We start from the raw sequence: 15,384 nt of genomic DNA on the forward strand, positions 1-15,384 counted from the left end.
GATTAAATAGAGGTTTTAATTAATTTTAAAGAACTAAATAGTAAATAATAATTGAATAACTATTTAAGAAAAATAGTGAAAAGATGATTTTGTCTGCACAGTTTTTAAATAAAGGACAAAAAATTCAAATCACTTTTCTAAGGGTCTTTATACTTTTAATATATTATCGATTATCGATTATAGATTATAGATTTGTGAAAGATTTTGAAAATTAAATATTCAAGTTCCTGAACCTGCGTCAAATCTTTTTTGATCCAAGATATAACTGTTGATCTATTTTAAAAATTTAAAACTTGTTCCGATTTTTATTTTTTTTGATATTTTATTTTAAAAACCCCAAATTTTGTAGTTACTATCGTTTTTAATTTCTTATGAATTCTAGTAACTAATTGAAATTTAATGAGTTATTGTAGCTTGTGATTGAAGTATTAGTCAATAGTAATTGTTATTAAATACAGTGTTATGAAATAGTCCGAAACCAAACAGACGATATGAAATAGTTTCTAACATAATTAATTTAAGTACAACTAATTTCAACATTACTAATCAATTTCATTCACTACTATTTTTATACACTGTGTCAAATGACCCCTTAGTCTTTGTATATTTGATTTCTCTGTTGTACTAATAACTAGAGGTGACAAAATTAAATATTAAATCATAGCCCATAATTAGTTATGGAAAAATTAGTCAATCTTGAGTAAGTTTAGAATAAAAACTAAAACGAATTGACTTTAATGATACAAAATTAAATTTAGCAAACAATATCACATATTTAAGTGACGTTTTTGAGAAATTGGTGTAATATATCATAATAATTAAATCACGGTTGAAAATACGAAAAATTAAGAAGATAAAATAATTTTTTTCTTGATTGAGGCGTGAATATCTCGCTTTCTTTAAGAGGTCCACTGCAGCATAATTTACATCGATCCAACAGTATCACTTTTGACTCATCCCCTCTAGAATACAAAATCCCATCAACGATGTGTTACTTCTCACAATATATTCGGGCACGCAGAATCTGTATAGTAGAAAAACAACCTCAACTTGAGTTCAAGTATAAACAAGAACACAATGAAGTATCAAATACCCTCAACACAAGATCAAAATGACCTTTCCAAGAGGTGTATTTATTTTTTCAGAAAATAAAGATGAAACAGAAAATAGCCAAGTCGTCCGAATTCATGGATTTTCCTTAAGGAAATAATCCCCCTCACTATACCCGAGATTGTGGAATTTTTCCTCCCAGGATAAAATGGCTAACCAGACCAACAATAGCGGTACCTCAAATGGTTGAAATTTCGTCGAACTCATAGAACGTTTTGAGTGATCACACAAAATATTTTTGAGACAAGAAGAGAGTTTTTTAATCTTAAAATTTCGTACTAATCCTGTGGAAGAAACCAGGTTTATATAACCACAACATGCCTCTTCGGAAAAGAGGCAAAGGTTCACCTAAAAGGTGTGATGTTTCTGAAAATTCATGTCTGTTTATTGAAAGAACATGTCCTTTTCTAAACAGACATACCAGTTCACGAAACAGTGCATCAGTTCGTTGAACATATGCATCAGTTCGAAGCATTGTACCAGTACAGAAATACTGTTTCAAAGCATTGTACCAGTTCAGAAATATTGTTTCGAAAATCTGCATGCGTGCTTATAAATGGAGAGTTTTTCCTTTGATATTCAGATTAAATTTCCGTCAAATAAATTTTGTCCAAAAAAGATAGATCCCATCGATCGATCATTTGCCAAATCCAAATTCAAATCCAAATCCAAATCCGAAGCCGAAGCCGAAGCCGAGCCGAGAGAGCGACGACGATGACGGCGCGAAGTATCTCTTATTTCTTGCCTCACTTACCATGTGGAGTTAGTGTTTCTCAATATAAACACCCTCAAGTTCTCTTCTTTCACCAATGTGGTAGAAAGAGTAAACTTGTCAATTTGGGAGTACACTTTCCATTTTAGTGTCTCCTTCCCTCCACTCTTTTACTCTTCATTTTTCCATTCACACTTCTTTCATCTACTATGAACCCAACAATCCCCATATGAATGGGGAATTATTATTTTTCGTAAAACTTTTACGGACAAGTATGTGATCATCAAGCAAAGACTGATTGCATCTGGATAAGTGGGTTTCCCTTTGAACTTTCCGTAGTGAACATGTATCGGATGCACTCGGTCAATCGGTAGATTTGATATCTTAGAACCATCGAGCTTTATTGTACACCTAGACAATACATGTCACAAAATCAGTCTCTTAACGTTTATGGTTCTCATAATTTTGTTCTTTTCAGCCATGAACACGTCCCGGTTTCATGAGAGCTTAGAGAATAGGCATTTACTAACATTCTCTTTGAAGCGGCTTACACTTCGCCCTCGCATAGGTGATTTCTAAACGTTCAATGTTGGGTAATTGACAACATTCTCTTTACTAACATTCTTATCCTTGTTTACTATACATTGTCTACATCATGAGAATGGGTTGGGTAATTGACAATGTTGAACCTGTCAGACACAACTTTGTTTGATCTCCTTGAACCTAACTCTTGGGATCTCCAGTATGCTAGGTAGAGTTACCGTCATGCTGACTCGTCCTATGCCTTAAACCCATTTCCTTGGATGTTCTTTCCACTTCTTCTATAGATAGGCCTTTTGTAAATGGATCAGACACATTATCCTTTAACTTTACATAGTCAATAGTGATAATTCCACTAGAGAGAAGTTTTCTAACGGTATTATGTCTCCATCGTATGTGACAAGATGTACCGTTGTACATCATGCTCCCTGCCCTACCTATTGCCGCTTGGCTATCACAGTGTCTAATACTGGTGCCACTAGCTTGGGCCAATACGAAATATCTTTCAAGAAATTTCGGAGCCATTCTGCTTGTTCACCGGCTTTATCTAAAGCGATAAATTTGCATTCCATTGTAGAGCGAGCGATACAAGTCTGTTTGGATAATATCCAATAAACTGCTCCTCTACCATTAGTAAATACATATTCACTTGTAGATTTTACTTCGTTCGATCTAGTGATCCAATTTGTATCACTATATCCTTCAAGTACCGCAGGATATTTATTATAATGCAAAGCATAGTTTTGAGTGTATTTAAGATACCCTTAAACTATTTTCATTGCCATCCAATGAGTTTTGTTGGGATTACTCGTGTACCAACTCAATTTACTAATTGTACATGTTATGTCTGATCGTGTACATTTCATTATATACATTAAACATCCCAATACTCTTGCGTACTCCAATTGCGAGTCACTTTCACCTTCATTCTTTCGAAGTGCAAAGCTCGTATCCAATGAAGTCTTGGCAATACCGAATTCTATATACTTGAATTTGTCAAGTACCTTTTCGATATAATGAGACTGTGACAATGCCAACGCTTGTGGAGTTCGATGGATTCTTATACCTAAGATCATATCTGCAACTCCAAGGTCCTTCATATCAAACTTGCTCTCGAGCATTCATTTTGTTGCATTTATGTCAGAAATGTCTCTACTGATGATCAACATATCATCCACATATAAACATACAATGACTTGGTGATTTGGAGTGTCTTTAATATATTTACATTTATCACATTCATTTATCTTGAATTCGTTTGCCAACATGGTTTGGTCAAACTTTGCATGCCATTTCTTAGGTGCTTGCTTTAGTCCATATAATGACTTGATAAGTTTACACACCTTGTTTTCCATTCCTGGAACCACAAAAGCCTCAGGTTGTTCCATGTATATTTCTTCCTCCAAATCTCCATTTAGAAATGCGGTCTTCACATCTATTTGATGGATTTGAAGGTCACATACCTCCGCCAAGGCAATCAATATTCGAATCGAGGTTATCCTTGTTACTGGTGAGTATGTATCAAAGTAATCGAGGTCTTCCTTCTGTTTGAAGCCTTTTACTACAAGTCTTGCCTTGTATTTATCAATAGTACCATCCGCCTTCATTTTTATTTTGAAGATCCATTTAGAACCTAAAGGTTTATTTCCGGGAGAAAGATCAACCAATTCCTATGTATGGTTGCTTAAAATTGAATCAATCTCACTATTGACTGCCTCTTACCAAAAGGATGAGTCTGACGACGACATCACTTCTTTAAATGTTTGAGGCTCATTTTCTAAGAGAAATGTTACAAAATCCGATCCAAACGAAGTTGACGTTCTTTGATGTGTACTACGTCTTGGATTTTCTTCATTATGTACATTCTCGCTTGGCTCATCTCGAGGTCGTTTAGATCTTCCACTAGACTATTTATGTCTAATTTTATACGGGTAAATGTTTTCAAAGAATTCAGCATTGTCTGATTCAATTACCATATTTTCATTAATATCTGGATGTTCAGATTTATGAACCAAAAATCAACATGCTTTACTACTTTTAGCATATCCTATGAACATGCAGTCCACCGTTTTAGGTCCTATCTTAACCCTTTTAGGTATAGGAACTTGAACCTTCGCTAGACACCCCCACAGTTTGAAATATTTCAAGTTGGGTTCCTTCCTTTCCATTTTTCGTAAGGAATTGATTATGTCTTACTATGGGAAATTCTGTTGACTATACGATTGACCGTAAGGATAGCCTCCCCCATAAGTTTTGAGGTAAACCAGAACTTATAAGTAAGGCATTCATCATTTCCTTCAAAGTTTGGTTTTTTCTTTTCGCAATTCCATTAGATTGAGGTAAATATGGGGTCGTAGTTTGATGGATGATTCCATTCTCTACACATATTTGCGCAAAGGGAGATTCATATTCTCCGCCCCTATCACTTCTTATCATTTTGATCTTTTTGTCTAACTGATTTTTAACTTCAGTTTTATATTGCCTAAACGCATCTATTGCTTCATCCTTACTATTTAGCGAGTAGACATAACAATATCTAGTGCAATCATCAATAAAAGTTATGAAATACTTTTTCCCACCACGTGATGGTGTTGACTTCATATCACAAATGTCAGTGTGTATTAAGTCTAAGGGATTGGAATTCCTTTCAACGGACTTATAAGGATGTTTTGCATACTTCGATTCCACACACGTTTGACACTTTGATTTATTGCACTCAAAGTTTGGCAAAACTTCTAAGTTAATCAGTTTTCGTAATGTTTTGTAATTAACATGACCTAAACGTTCATGCCATAAATCATAAGACTTAAGCAAATAAGAAGAATTTGAACTTTTATTTATTTCAACAGTCATTACATTTATCTTATAAAGGCCTTCGGTCAAATAGCCTTTCCCTACATACATTTCTCCTTTGCTAATTATATTTTTTTTAGAAACGGTTACACATTTGAATCCGTTCTTATCTAGGAGTGAAACAGAAATTAAGTTCCTACGTAAATCCGGAACATATAACACATTGTTCAGTGTCACGACCTTGCCGGAAGTCATCTTTAAATAAATTTTTCCTGTTCCCTCCACCTTAGTAGTAGCGGAGTTAGCCATGTAGATCATTTCTTTTGCTTGAGCCGGAGCAAATGACGTAAATAACTCCTTGTTGTCATATACATAGCGGGTGGCACTAGAATTCATCCACCATTCGCGAGAATTCCCCGTCAAGTTACATTCTGAGAACATAGCACACAGATCATTGCATTCTTTGTTGGATTCAATCATATTTACTTGATCCTTCTTCTTGCCTTTCTTTGGGGTACAAAAATCTGGGGACTTGTGGCCAATCTTGCCACAGTCGAAGCATTTTCCCTTGAACTTTTTCTTAGGTTGATTGCTTCCTTGTTCAGCTTTCTTCCTTTTCTTGGAATTGTTTTGGTTATCTTCTACAATATGTGCTCCATTAATTGTAGAATTTCCATTTGACCTTCTTTAGGCAGCTTTATTATCCTTTTCAATATGAAGTCAAACAATAAGATCTTCAACAGTCATCTCCTTGTGTTTATACTTTAAGTAGTTTTTGAAGTCTTTCCACAAAGGTGGTAGCTTCTCAACTATCGATGCTACTTGGAAAGCATTATTCACAATTTAACCTACAAAACAGTTTATGTGAGTATTAAGAACATTTTTAATTTGTTCAATTAAGGTATTTTTCAAAGATATACCTTCTGCTAGGAAATCATGTATGATGACTTGCAACTCCTGTACTTGAGAGACAACAGATTTGTTGTCTATCATTTTGAAGTCCAGGAACCGTGCAACAAGGAATTTCTTAATTCCCGCATCCTCCGTCTTATATTTTCGTTCAAGTGGCCCCCACAGTTCCTTTGATGTATTGGTTCCACTATAAATATTATAGAGGTCGTCTTGGAGACCACTCAGAATATAATTCCTGCAAAGGAAGTCCGAATGTTTCCAAGCTTCTACAATAACGAAGCGGTCTTGCCTACAAGTCAGAAATATTGTTTCAAAAATCTGCATGTCTGCTTATAAATGGAGCGTTTTCCCTTTGATATTCGGATTAAATTTCTGTCAAAAAAATTTTGTCCAAAAAGATAGATGCAAAGCCGAAACCGAGCGAGCGACGACAACAACGGCGCGAGGCATCTCTTATTTCTTGCCTCACTTACCATGTGGAGTTAGTGTTTCTCAATATAAACACCTTCAAGTTCTCTTCTTCTACCAATGTGGGAGAAAGAGTAAACTTGCCAATTTGGGAGTACACTTTCCATTTTAGTGTCTCCTTCCCTCCACTCTTTTACTCTCCATTTTTCTATTCACACTTCTTTCATCTACTATGAACCCAACACGATGTACACATCAAGCAACTCCGGATTAATTGAAAAGTTCAAAGCTCTACCAAAATAATATCTTTCTTCAACATATAAAATCTATATTTTGTATATTAAATATATTTGTATACTACTCTCTATCACTACTCTTAACTTATTATATACTACAATATTTTTCAGCATGTAACATGTTTTTACAAGAAAGAAGACATCTTTTGTATAGCTGTAAAATATCTTCCACAAATAAATATCAAGAACGTGATAGTCATTTGAGAATTAGTGGCAATTAGTAGGAGATAATGACATTGTGGTTAAATGAGCTACATCTAAATAATTGACCATATTCTTTTTGATTTATATCCACTAATGCAAAAAAATAATATGGTAAGTTGCAACAATAATGCACATCACTTTTTTCACTTCATGCCTAAAAATTATCATACATTTTTATATTTTTATTTTAATAATGAAATGCACCACCATAATGTGATAGTCATTTGAGAATTAGTGGCAATTAGTAGGAGGTAATGACACTGTGGTTAACTGAGCTACATCTAAATAATTGACCATATTCTTTTCAATTTATATCCACTAATGTAAAAAAAAAAAAAAAAAAAAAAAAGGTAAATTGCAACAATAATGACATTACTTTTTTCACTTCATGCCTACACTACAAGAAAATGGCCAAATTGTGTCGGAAAATTTGTGACGGAACACTTCAGTTACAAATTGTGACAGAATGTTGATGAATTTGTGATGCAACATTATTGCATAAATATAATAATTTTAAATTATTTTATTTTTCACATAAAAATTCAAAGAGTAACAGATTTGTAATAAATTTGTGACAGATTTTCAATATAATTTTTGTGACGGACATATTTTTGTCACAAGTTAAAATTGATAAAAAAAAAAAATGTTCTGTCACAAATTCGTTATTAACTTTGTGACAGATTGAATTGTCCATCACAATTTTTTTAAAAAAAAATTAACTAATATAATAAAAAATTATGACAGATTTATTCCGTCACAATATAATTTTAAAAAATTTAATTAATTTTAAAATATTTGTGACGGATTTTGTTCCATAACAAAGGTAGAAATTCGCGCATACCCTTTCATTTTTCCTCTCAATTATTTTTACATCTTTTCATTTTCCCTCAAAAACTTTTGCATCTTTTTATTTTCCCTCAAATCTAAAGAATACCATTTACTTTACTCTTTGGCTTCATAATAGAAAAGTGCCAAAAAATATCTCTCAAAATATTTTTATCTCGATTTTACTTTACTTCACAATATTTTGCTCCATTAGACAAGGTGGGTGTTTAAGATTTGGCTTCATCGAGTAGAAAATTTGCTAAAGCTAGGTCAGATTTTGTTGTCTTCATCGAACAGGTGAGCGTTCTTCCCCATTTTTATCTCGTTTCAATGTGAATTTTTGCCTTTCCTTCGGGTTTTATATCTCTGTAGTCTATTAATTAGGTCACTAGGTAACAAAGTGTAGAAAATTTCTTTTGATAATTTGAAAAAAAAAATTGTTAGAACTGAAGTTTTTGAAGTTACTGTTAGTAATATTTCACATGATAATTTGTTGAAAGAAATTTATTGAAAGAAAAGTTTAAGTTTTGAGATGATAAAGGTCAAAATTTCTGTCACGTTTTGAGATTAAGGTTAGTTTAAGGCCAGTTTTGATATGTATTTCAATTGATATTTAACATGATATTTAAGGTCAGTTTAGCGTAAGAAATTCTGTCACGTATCTCACATGATATTTATGGTCAGTTTTGAGATTATACAATTTCTGAGAAGCACGTTTGTCATTGATTCATTGAAAATTTTGATAACATTTGTCTGTAATGTTGTTGAATGCACATTTTCTATGCGCTTCTTGTGAAGGTGTTCGCTTTTAATGTCGTCGAATGCACATTTCTATGCGCCTCTTTTGAAGGTGTAATAGGACTGACGATCCCTTCTACTTCGTACACCTTTCAAAATTCTTCAATCATAATGTTTGTTTCCTATGAACACATAATCGTTTGTTTTCGACAAAAATGAATATAACTCTCAAAATACCAAAACAGATTAACTTAAAGAGTCGAATGTGTAGTTACAATTAGTATTATTTCACATGATTGACTATTACGTGAGTTTAATTTTTTTCGTGTTTGTCATTGATTCATTGAAAATTTTGATAATATATGCCTGTAATTTTATTGAATGCAAATTTTCTATATGCATCTTTTTGTGTTCTAGTAAGATTGTAATTTGACTCATAATTGTGTAGTTTCTTATTGCGTGTTCTAAAAGCATTAGGACTTGCTGGAGAGTTTTTAAGAAAGTGAAGCTTATGGTTGTGTGGTTCAGAAATTTGTATGTTGGAAACAATACTTGGATATGTGTTTAAGTTGATCAGTTTATATAGCACAAACACTTGTACTTAGTTTTAGTGATGTCATTTGGAATGAAGTAAGAGAAGCTGCTTGGACTGTCTGAAATTAGAATTCAACTAAATGATTCTCTTTCAACTTGATCCGATTAACAAGTTTTGTTTGTTTTTGAGAACGAATATAACTCTCAAACCTCAAACAAGATTAACTTAAGAGTAGAATGTCTAGCTACTGCTAGTGGTGTTTCACATGATTGACTATACTTGAATTTAAGTTGGTTGCGTTTGTCATTAATTAGTTGACACCAAGGTAAATACAAATGGACTACAATAGTGCATGTTTTGGCAACAAATGTGCTAGCTATTTGTCTTTGTGCTATTAGCTTTCTAATACCTTTCTACCATCTTCAATTCTGTCAATGCATTGATCAATCATTAATAACTGCACAGGAAAGAACTATGAGAGCTTTTGAAGTACAAGAGCTAGATTTTGTCTATCTAAGGAATAGTCTCCTGTTTATTGTCTTTTTGGTTCATCTGTGATATTTCTATTTGCGTAGAGCATGGGTGTCTTTTGAATAGAGTCACATCTTTCTGTAAATTCTCTTTTTTTTGGTATACTCTCCTGTTTATCTATGTTCTACAGTTATGTGAAAATTACTTGTCAACACGTAAGTTTTAACATATTTATTCGATTTCAGAGTACACGATATGAATAATTCTGATCGTGAGTGGATGTATGATAGATTGTTGGAAGATGGATTCATAAATCCTAAGTTTATTGATGGGGTTGAGAGCTTTTTTGAATTTGCTAAAAGTCATTCAGAATGTATAGACGGTGAAAAATTAAGATGTCCTTGTAATCATCGTAAGTGTCGAAATAAAAATATTTTGGATGAGTTTACAGTTATGACACATCTTGGAAATAATGGTTTGTACCGAATTATTATCGTTAGCATCATCATGGATAAAGTTATATTCCAGGTTCAAGTGTGTATGATAATAATCAAGAAGAAGCTTCAGCTTCAGGTGAAACCGTGAATTTTCAGTCTCATAATGAATTTCGATCTATGGTTTTTGATGTTGCTGGGACTTCTTTTGATGGTAACATAGAAGAGGATCCAAATCCCACAACAAAATATTTATAATTTGCTCAAAGCATCAGAACAAGAAATTTGGTCGAAAAATCCACATGGACACACACAATCGTCTGTCTTGCTCGTCTATTGAATCTAAAGGCAGAACATCATTTTTTTGAAAGATTGTATGATGATTTGTGTGAATTTATATCAAAATTAATGCCAACTGATAACATAATGGTAGATAGCTTTTATAGTACCAAAAAGCTAATGAGAGGATTGGGCTTGCCGGTTGAAAAGATTGACTGTTGCAAAAATGTTGTATGCTTTATTGGCGGGAGGATAGTGAACTTTTCAATTGCAAGTTTTGTTCTCACCCTCGATTTAAGAGATCAAAACATCAACGCTCCAAGAAGAAAACTAATATTTCTTATAAGAAGATGTATTATTTTCCTTTAGCTCCGCGTTTACAAAGATTGTATGCATCCGATGCTACAGCAAAACATATGAGATGGCATTCTGAGCATGAAAGGGATGGTGTGATGCGTCTTCCCTCTGACTCTCCTGCTTGGAAATAGTTTGATCAGGCACACCCTTCTTTTGCATCTGAAGTGAAAAATGTTAGATTAGGTTTGTCAACTGATAGTTTTCAACCTTTTGGTCAATTTGGCCAACAATATTCTTCTTGGCTTGTGATAGTTACACCATATAATTTGCCACCTTGGATGAGCATGAAGGATGAATACATGTTTTTGTCTGTGATTATACCTGGTCCCAAAAATTCAAAACAAAAAATTAATGTCTTTTTGCAGCCTCTCATTCAAGAGTTAAACAAATTATATGAGGAGGGAATTCAAACATATGATGTTTCAAGTAAGAATAATTTTCAAATGAAAGTTTCATTGATGTGGACAATAAGTGATTTTCCTGCATATTCAATGTTATCGGGTTGAAGTACAGCAGGAAAGTTAGCTTTCCTTATTGCATGAAAGATTCTGATGCTTTTTCACTATCCAATGGTAGAAAGATCTCATGGTTTGATAATCACAGAAAGTTCTTACCACCAAATCATTCATGACGAAGAAATAAAAAGTGGTTTTAGAGAGGTCAAATTGTACAGAATATCGCATTTGCTGAACAATCGGGTGTACAAATACTTAAGGAGATTGAAGACTTGGGACTCATGAAAGTAACAGAACTTGGTTTTGATGCGATAAATGCCAAAATTTTAAAGAATAATGCATGTGGTTGGAAGAAAAGAAGTATTTTTTGGGACTTTTCTTACTGGCCAACAAATCCTATTAAGCATAACCTTGATCCAATGCATATTGAAACTTTTTTTTTTTTGATAATATCTTCAACACTGTGATGAATGTCAAGGGAAAAACAAAGGACAATGCAAAATCTAGAGAAGATTTAAACTCATGTGTCATCGTCCAGAGCTACATCAGAATGAAAGTACCAAAAAGTATCCAAAGGCTTGTTATATGCTTGATGATAAGGCTAAAGAATTTCTCTTAAATGGTTGCAAGACTTGAGATTTCCTGATGGTTATGTGTCTAATCTGGGAAGATGTGTTGACATGAACAAGCGTAAACTTTTTGGTATGAAGAGTCATGATTGTCATGTGTTTATGCAACGGTTAATACCTATTGCATTTCGAGAATTGCTTCCACAAAATGTGTGGCAACCATTGACAGAGTTGAGTCTTTTCTTTAAAGATCTCACCTCTACAACAATTACAGAAGAACAAATGAGACAATTAGAAGAAAATATTCCTCTCATCTTGACTAAGCTTGAGCGCATTTTTCCTCTAAGCTTCTGGGATTCCATGGAACATCTTCCTATCCATTTAGCTTATGAATAACATTTAGCGGGCCCGGTTCAAAAATGATGGATGTATCCAACTGAGAGGTAAATGAAGTTAATTATATGTTATAATAAAGATAAATAAATATATCAATTTTACCATATTGACATACTTTAATGTTTGCAGGAATCTCCGTAGATACAAGAATGATGTAAAAAATAAGAATAAAGTTGAAGCTTCTATATGCAACACATATTTAGTTGAAGAAGCATCTTTATTTTGTGCGCACTACTTTAAGTCACACATTCCAACATGACACAGAAAAGTGCCACGAAATTTAGATGATGGTGGAGTTGAACAAGATGATCCTGAGATGCTTTTTGTTTTTAAGCAAGCTGGTCCAGGTTTTGGTAAGCTTAAAAAGAGGAGGTTAGATGATAAAGAATATCACGCAGCTCGTACATATATTTTATTGAATTGTGATGAAGTAAAACCATACATCAAGTAAGTTAATTATGAATCATCTATAAATATCAATAAAAAAATTGATATTAAAATAAAATTAGCTTTTTTCTTTCAGAATTTATGAAGACATCTTGAGACTAATACAACTATGTATTCAAGATAGCGAGATTGACGTTAAACTTGAAACAGAGTTTGCATCTTGGTTTGAAAAATATGTAAGTATTAATAGGTCTAAATTATTCTTAATTATTCATAAAATGCAATCTTAATTGATGTCTAATTATTTATAATGTCAATAGGCACAGAATTCTTCTTTCGGCATTACCAATCAAATCATGAAAGATCTTGCAGAAGGGCCATTACATATGGTTCAGCCCTTTAATGGATATGTCGTAAATAGTTACAAGTTTCATACTGAAGAATACGGTTCAAATAAATCTACGATGAATAGTGGTGTATGCATCAAGGGCTCTAGCCATAGTGCAGATAATATCGATTACTATGGTCGATTGATAGAGATTTTGCAACTAGAGTATAATGCATTATCATTCAAGCGAACCGTGTTATTCAAGTGTTCTTGATTTGATCCGACGCCAAAGCATGGTACAAGAGTGCATCCACAGTATAATCTTATTAAAGTTAACAAAAGAAGATTTTTTAACAAATATGAACCATTTATTATGGCTGTACAAGCATATCAGGTTATTTTGAAATGTATCTTACTGTAAAAAAGACAGTAAGTGAATGGTTAGCCGTTTGCCCAATAAAGGCACGCTCTGTTGTAGATGTTCCCAAAAAAGTAGAACAACCTTATACATTGAATGATCCATCTTTTCAAAAGGATGATAGTCAAATACATGAGATTGATATTGATGAAAATGAAATACCTAACACATTGAATGATCCAGATGGTATGCTTATTGACATGGAGGAGGGTGAGGAGGAGGAGAAAGAGAAGAATGAGGATGAGGATGAGGATAGAGACGGGGACAAGGATGATGATGAAGATGAGAATGAGGACAAGGATGATGAGGAGGAGGAGGAGGAGGAGAAGGGGGAGGAGGAATGTGAACATCATAAAAAAAAAAAAAAAAAACCTAATTTTTCCTGTTGTTAGTAGTTACATGTACTAGCTTGTGTTGAGTTTTGGTACTACTTCCTTTGTTGTGTATCTTCAAAAAGCTTATGTTTTTGAATTAAAGTTTTGAAATTTAAGGTGCTTGAATCTTGTTGCTCTTATCTTGTTCTTGTGTGTGACTGTACAAGCTAAGTTCTTGAAGTGTTTTGAATGAAAGTTTTGAGCTTTAGATTTCCTTTTGTGGATTGTTTTTCATGGACTTTGTTTTGCAGTTATAGAATAATTATCATTTTAGAATATGAGTGATACGCCATCATTGGTTGCTGGTTCTCCTGATACTTCTGGTTCCATAGATATCTCTATTGGGTCTAGTAGCAACTTATCAATAACTAGGCAGTTGGTCATAGCAGTTGTCGGAGAAAAGTAGGAGAAGATATTTTTACAAAGTTATTTACCTTTTCTAAAAAATAAATTTCATAAAATATATAATTTACTTTTTATAATTATATTTCAGGTTTGTCCCTAATGGTCATTATATCTCAAAGACCATCACAGAAAATTTTAAGGAACGACAAGATGCTACTGGATACACATGGAGGGGTGTTACTGAATCCACTCGTAAATTCTATTGGCATGAATTTATGGTAAATATTGCTTTATATTAAAAATTTATAATGTTGTTGTTGTGTTTATGTCTCTAACTAAAATTTTTTTCTAGAAATCATATCAGTGGAATCCTACAGAGAATTCCATAATTGAATGCACCTGGAAGAAGGTCTCATCCAACTTATATACAAAAAGAATATATCATTGGCGAAGACAAATAAACAAACCAAATTTTGTGTTGGATGATGTTTGGCAAAGTTGGAAGACATATTGGGCTTCTGATGAGTTTAAGAACAAATCTCATATTGCAACTCAAAATCGATGTAGTGAAACTGGTGGTCCGGGCACTGGTCCAAGCAAGCACATCGGCGGTTCCAGGTCAACAGTAGAACATACTATAAAATTGATAAATTTTGTACTTTAATAGATTAATTCTTTGACTTCATCTCCGATTTTAATGTTGAACTTTTTTTTAGGCAACCGAAATGGGCCGTGAACCAAATTCATGGGAGATATTAAAGAAGTTGCACTAAAAAAAGAATTGCAGTTTTGTTGATGCCAAGTCGAAGAGCATTAATATTGTTTGCTAATAAGCTTTTCATTCTTTAGATTTTGAAAGCACGAGATCAATTTAGATCTTGCAAGTAGAGTGACATGTTGTTTGTATCTTGAAGTAGTGAAGTCGTGTGGGGCCAATTTCGATTCACTACACTTGTTGCAATCTTGTACTCTTAAAAATCTGATTTTTATTAAAATTTTGAAGTCTAGTGAAGCTGTGTGTGGCCTATTTCGATTCACTAGCATTGTCGTTGACATCTTGTTGTTCTTGTTGTGGTTTGCTTCTTGCTGTAGAATAAAAATGTTACTACATCATAGTTATTGAGGCAAGTATCTTCTTTTTACATTACTGCATTTCAGGCTCTACTTTGTTTCTGACGTTTAGGATCTACCTAGAAAGTTTACATTACTGCATTTGCTTAACTCCGAGTGTTGTATCATGAACAACTTCTCAGTCCTTTATCAAAAAGAATCTGATCAAGGAAATAGTACAATCCATCTACCTCATTACCAATCCCCCTCACCCTCCCGGTAGAGAGATCCTGAAATACAAAAACTCAGGGAAGTCTGTGTTAACTGTGAAACTGAAAGCAAGTCATACTTGAAACTAGGAACAATTAACACATCTTGTAACAAGCCACCATCTACTATTTTACAACTCCCAGAGTGTGTTACTGCAATTATTTCACCAGTAGGTAAT

The 15,384-nt window shown here is 33.4% G+C and overlaps 1 protein-coding gene across 1 annotated transcript; it reads left to right on the plus strand.

Annotated features, from left to right (window-relative positions):
* The first annotated feature begins 13,818 nt into the window (after positions 1–13,818).
* On the plus strand, positions 13,819–14,659 carry LOC124896272. The gene is made up of 4 exons (XM_047407813.1): positions 13,819–13,943; positions 14,035–14,164; positions 14,251–14,511; positions 14,603–14,659. The coding sequence occupies exons 1-4, from the start codon at positions 13,819–13,821 to the stop codon at positions 14,657–14,659; spliced, it is 573 nt and encodes a 190-aa protein (XP_047263769.1).
* The last annotated feature ends 725 nt before the right edge of the window (positions 14,660–15,384 follow it).

The sequence above is a fragment of the Capsicum annuum genome, chromosome 2 (assembly GCF_002878395.1).
Source record: "Capsicum annuum cultivar UCD-10X-F1 chromosome 2, UCD10Xv1.1, whole genome shotgun sequence".
NCBI classification, from domain to species: Eukaryota; Viridiplantae; Streptophyta; class Magnoliopsida; order Solanales; family Solanaceae; genus Capsicum; species Capsicum annuum.